The following is a 5,547-nucleotide window of genomic DNA, read 5'->3' as shown; positions in this document are numbered from 1 at the left end:
TATTTCAGTTGTTGAGCTCCCAGCGCGAAGGCCTTCGATGATCGCGGATCTTCGGTTATACTCCGCACTTGGTTTCAACATCGCGGCCATTTCGATAATATAACTGTTTACTAGAAACATCAAGTTTTCTTGGACGCCAATAACAATCACTGGCGAAGGCACAATATAGCGAAAAATTTAAATTGAAATTTGTCCGGATTTTGATGCCGCACCCTGTATAATTTGCTTGTACTTACATTATGGTGGTCCATCCATTTCTTTGTGACTTTAAGCAAATAAGATTTCGTAGATGTTATATTGATATTTCCAATTAATTTAAGAAAATTCTCCTTCGACAACTCATAAATTGATTTAAATGGTAGATCACCGAAACGATCTAAGCAAAATGCCAACGAAACATCTCGGAGGATATTTAGATTCAATTCTTGTGATAACAACCACAAGTTAATTACATATTTTGGTGGCATAAAATGTAAATTTTTTTCTATTTTATAGATTAAATATTTTATTAGGTCATCTACTGCAAATAAAATACTTAATTCTATTAGGATAGAGAGCCGATCACATTTTCTAATATCCCAACAATTTGTTGTAAAGATATCAATTTTGCTATTGTGAATCCAATCAACAAAATCCTATAAAAATAATAATTGTTTTCAAATTGTACAATCAGATCTGTTTATAAAACTATGTAATTTCTGTATCATGCATAATATAGAATAATATCTCGAAAAATATAAAAGATATAGAAAAACATTTTTAAACAAAAGTTGACTGAAGGGATATATCTCTGGCAAAAATTTTTTTCAAAAGTTTTATACTAAGTAAGACATTTTTCACTGAAAATTCAGAAAATGATGAAACATTGTGTGAAAGCAGTTCACAGAACTCTTTTCTGTTCTAAATATAATATTACAAAAGGACTAAGCAACTAAGGGCCTCTTTCACCAACTCTGATTAACTTAATCGGTCGATTAGTTCATCGGAATTGACCAATCTCATTTGTCATTTTGTTTGACGATAGATGCGATTGGTCAATTCCGATGGACCAATCGACCGATTAAGTTAATCGGTGTTGGTGAAAGAGGCCCTAAAAGCCTTGGCACATAGAAAAACTTAAGACGTAAGACTTAAGCAGTAATGAAATCAATATGTTGGATTCGCTATTGCTTACGTATGGTCTTACGGTCTCTATTGTGATTGGCCTTTAAGGCCATGGCACATAAAGAAACTTAAGGCGTAAGGCGTCGTCTACAATACACGGAGTAAGAAGTAAGAGTAAGAAATTGACCAATCACAGTCGATTATTCTTCTCACATTCGAATGTGATTGATCAATTTCTTACTCTTACTTCTTACTCCGTGTATTGTAACGACGCCTTAAAGCGTTACGGCAATCCTTGTGCTCATACTTTTTTTCTTCCACTCTACATACATTACCTGGAAATGTAGTCGTATTCCAGTGTATCTGATCTCTGATAGGTTGAAATCGTGTTATTCCTATCGCTATTGCTATTCCTTCGCATTGTGTTTAATAGCGTATTTCACTGGCAGAACCGGTGCGCACTCAGTGCACATTAAAGCTGTTGCACATTAACCTAATCTGACTGTAAAGATGAGAGATCTCAGTTAATAAAATACCCAATGTATATTTTATCAAATATCACAATAAAATATATTAAAGATTTCGTGGTTTAATTTATTTCTATATTTTCATTAAACGTACATTTTTATGTCGATTTGTGTACAACAGCTTTAAAGTGCACTGAGTGCGCACCAGCTCTGCCAGTGAAATACGCTATAAGGCTTTAGGGGAAGAGGTGTAGTAGGAACAGCTAGGGCTGCGTTCAGATACTACACTCGGGAGCACCTAAGCTCCCGAATGCCGTTCAGAAACCAATTGAGAGTATCTCAGCATTATTTAAGTGGCCCGTTCAGAAACGTGTCGAGTGTTCCCGATCGAGAAACTTTTGCACCCTGCTCTTTTGTTAGGTGGAAAGTCTCTCGATCGAATTGGTACACAAAGCGCGGGAAGCGAAACATGGGCTACGTTCAGCAGACTCAGCAGTTTTGCAACCGTTTTGTGATTCGTTGCGCTGATTGGATTATACTTTTAAATTTAAAGGAATAGTCCTATCTCAACGAAGAATCACAAAATGGTTGCAAAACTGTTGAGTCTGCTGAACGTAGTCATGGCTACAAATAAGAATTTATTAATGCGATTTAATAATGAAAATCAAATTATATTGTAGAAACCTGAAAAAAAGTAAGTAAAATATATTTTACTTCGATCGATTATAATTTACGATGAAGTACAATAAAGATTTTTTCGTCATGTTGCGTATGAAATTCCGTTAAAGTGTAATAACTATATAGTATTCTTTGATAAATCAATTTGTTTGCAAAATATTTATCTTTAAACGTAATTATAATTAATTGAATATAATGTCTAACTTGATTGCATTTATTTGCACAAAACATTTAATATTAGAGGTTATTGACCTTGTTTACAGGAACACTTGATACGCGTATTAACTAGTAAGTGTTTATTAAATTATCTTAATTGAGGCAATGCATAAAGAATGGTGTACTACTCTCGTACATTATGTATCAAAATGATTAATTAAATTAGTCATATCATGATATCACGTATATGTTTACATGTTTCGCTGAAATTAAGATAATATAATAGAAAGTTCACTAGCTAATACATATATCAAGTGCTTGTTTTTTACGCCATTTTCCTCTGGCTAAGTCGTTCAGAAATGTACACACCAGAGAGAGTACATACCTTATCCCTACCATTTCACTCACCAGACTCCTAGCAATCACCCACAAGGTGAAGTTTCTGAACGCAGCCTAGGTATGATTGACAGTAGAGAGAATCAAGGGAGAGTGACGCGGATAGCTTCTCTTCCCTGATTGGTTCCGCCATTTATCCGCTCACTTCCGGAAATGTGCATGGTGCATGTACGTATATACACACACACAATACTAGTGCGGTACAATACTAGTGTGTGTAGCACCGTATGTACCATACGATTCTACCATATCTCCTACTCACTCCAACGAACGGCGACTTCCGGCTGAATCCGCTCCACTCTCCCTTGTTTCTCTCTGGTTGACACCATCTCAGAACATTAATTATAATCTAGGCTCTAATAATATCATATATAATTAAGATTTCATACATGATTATTTATAAAATCATATACGGAATCTTAATTATATACGAGTATGTATAAAATCTTGTATAATCTTAGGTCTGTTTTTGTGACTGAACTAGTGTACACTTTTAGAACTTAAAGTGAGATAGATATACGTTTGATATTTGCCGAAAGCGAGAAAGTTCTAGGGCCGGTATTCATAGTCAGATCTTATATTCAAGACCGTCTTAAGTACGGTCTCAAGAAGTCTCGAACCAATCAGAAGGCTGCATTATAGTAGGGGAGGCCAAGCGGGGATTTTGGGATTTACTCGAGCGCGTCAGAATAACATAAAGGGGGAAAGCTTGCACCCTAATAAGTACCCCCACCACATATTAAACCTCTATATAGAGCCGGGGGTCCAGGGGAGCCCGTCAGATTAGTAAAAAAAAAATCGATCGTTCGAAAACTCGAGCGTGTCAGATTAAGGTATGGTGTGTTAATTACATGTAGAAAAGTGTACATTTCAATAATCTGACGATTTCAGCGTGACGTAAGGAAATGAGAGAGTCACAAAGTTGCAAAAAAAAAACGTGACATGGATTTTTTGACCCCTTTCTACAGCTAACCCCACCACGCAAACCGTCAGATTAATATTTATCCGTTATCAGAAACACATGGGTCGCTTACACTATTAATATCTGACACGCTCGAGTACTGTACACGCCCGTACACGCCTGTAAGCCTGTACACGCTCCCCCCACCACTGAAACGGCATACATCATAAACCTTTTTTTCTTTTTAGCATCTAATCTTCACAATCCAATAGGTCCCCACGACGCTTGAGTAAATCCACATTTAGCCTCTCGGCCTCCCCTACTATTAGTGTCTTAAGACATTACTTAAGACAGTCTTGAAATAAGACTCGACTATGAATACCGGCCTAGAGAACGTTCTAATGCAGGAACAGAAGAGAGATTAATCATGTACGAAATCTTAATTATATATGAGTACACATGAAATCATAAATGATCATATGGATCTTATATGATCATATACTTATAACCATTTATGAAATTATATATAATCAGATATAATCATATATAAGTTATATATAATAATATATATTTATACGTGACCACGTGTAAAATTTTTTTACTATATAACCTTTGTTCAAAATGTTCTTCTATATCTATTTTATTTTTAAACATTTAAACAGTAATAAGAATTATTTGTGTTGAAATCAACTTACTTGAAATGAAATTGGGAGAATATTGTCATATTTAATTATATGTTCCGTCTGACGATATTCTGAATACTTTTCGGATAAAAGAGCAGCAAAGTACTGACTCTTGCCGATTAATTTTTGCTTCTCAACTTCAAATCGATTCTCTTTTAGAATCAATATCACCGTATCACGCGGTTTCTCAATTTCCTGGCTCTTATTTTCCATTCTAAAATCATCAATACGATAAATATACTTACCCCCGTTGAAAAAAAAACTTTTACGAAAAAGTATAGAAAAACTACATAGATTGAGATAAGAGTTTAAAAATTCTTAATTTTTCGTAGATATTCATAGAGTGGAGTTGTTTGAGAGCGGAAGATATTTTGATTTTTCAAACAAAGCCACTCTACGTACCACCATAAATATTTATAAAAAACTACGAATTTCTAAGATATTGTCTCAATCTATATAGTTTTTTGTAAAAAGTTTTCCGCCAGGAAGGATACTAAACATATATAAACATAAAAATTATCAACACTACTCACTCTTATTCAAAGTTTTTCACTCGTCACGTGGCGTCGATATCTATACACCTTCTCGAGTCTTCACCTGAATTGGACTAAATTGCCAACAATGCCAGCACTAGGGATGGACGACGCTTCATCGATTATACAAAAATCGATGTTTTTCCGCCCAATAATCGATGCTCGATTCGATGTTTCAGAATCCGATTAATCGATGCATCGATCTTTTTTTTAATGATATCGATTATGGTTGGCTCTCATTGATCTACCCAAAGATATAACTATCCAAGAGAGTTCTAGATTTATTAGAGACTAGAGAGACAGTCCCTAGCAGGCATTTAATTTATTTATGAATCAATTTTCTCATTACTAGTAAATATTTTGGTAACCAAGAAATTGCTTTCTGAAATAAAAATTATATTTTATAAAAAGTAATCAATGTATGGTTTCTAATAGTCGTTATAAATTTAAGAAAAATGTTCTCTTATTAACAACAATCAGATTCAAGTAATGACATTTGTTAGATTTAATAAAACAATTTTCTACTGACAAGTAATTATGTTTTTATTAGAATAAAATATTTTCTTCATTGATAAATTATTTGCTTCAGGATAATATTTTATTGGAACAAAAAACAAATTTATTGTGGC

The 5,547-nt window shown here is 34.1% G+C and overlaps 1 protein-coding gene across 1 annotated transcript in view; it reads right to left on the bottom strand.

Annotated features, from left to right (window-relative positions):
- LOC108762232 (uncharacterized) overlaps positions 1 to 4,988 on the bottom strand; it is a 9,085-nt gene extending 4,097 nt beyond the window's left edge. Inside the window, exons 1-3 of the mRNA XM_018509141.1 lie at positions 4,919 to 4,988; positions 4,398 to 4,599; positions 237 to 635 (exon numbers count right to left, since the gene is read on the bottom strand). Of these exons, the coding sequence (XP_018364643.1) occupies positions 237 to 635; positions 4,398 to 4,598 (600 nt within the window). The 5' untranslated portion in view covers position 4,599; positions 4,919 to 4,988. The remainder of the gene's footprint in view (positions 1 to 236; positions 636 to 4,397; positions 4,600 to 4,918) is intronic.
- Between the last annotated feature and the right edge of the window lie 559 nt (positions 4,989 to 5,547).

The sequence above is a fragment of the Trachymyrmex cornetzi genome, unplaced genomic scaffold (assembly GCF_001594075.2).
Source record: "Trachymyrmex cornetzi isolate Tcor2-1 unplaced genomic scaffold, Tcor1.1 scaffold282, whole genome shotgun sequence".
Taxonomy (NCBI): Eukaryota; Metazoa; Arthropoda; class Insecta; order Hymenoptera; family Formicidae; genus Trachymyrmex; species Trachymyrmex cornetzi.
Note: the sequence above shows the minus strand (reverse complement) of the source record. Positions and strands in the feature narration are given on the sequence as shown.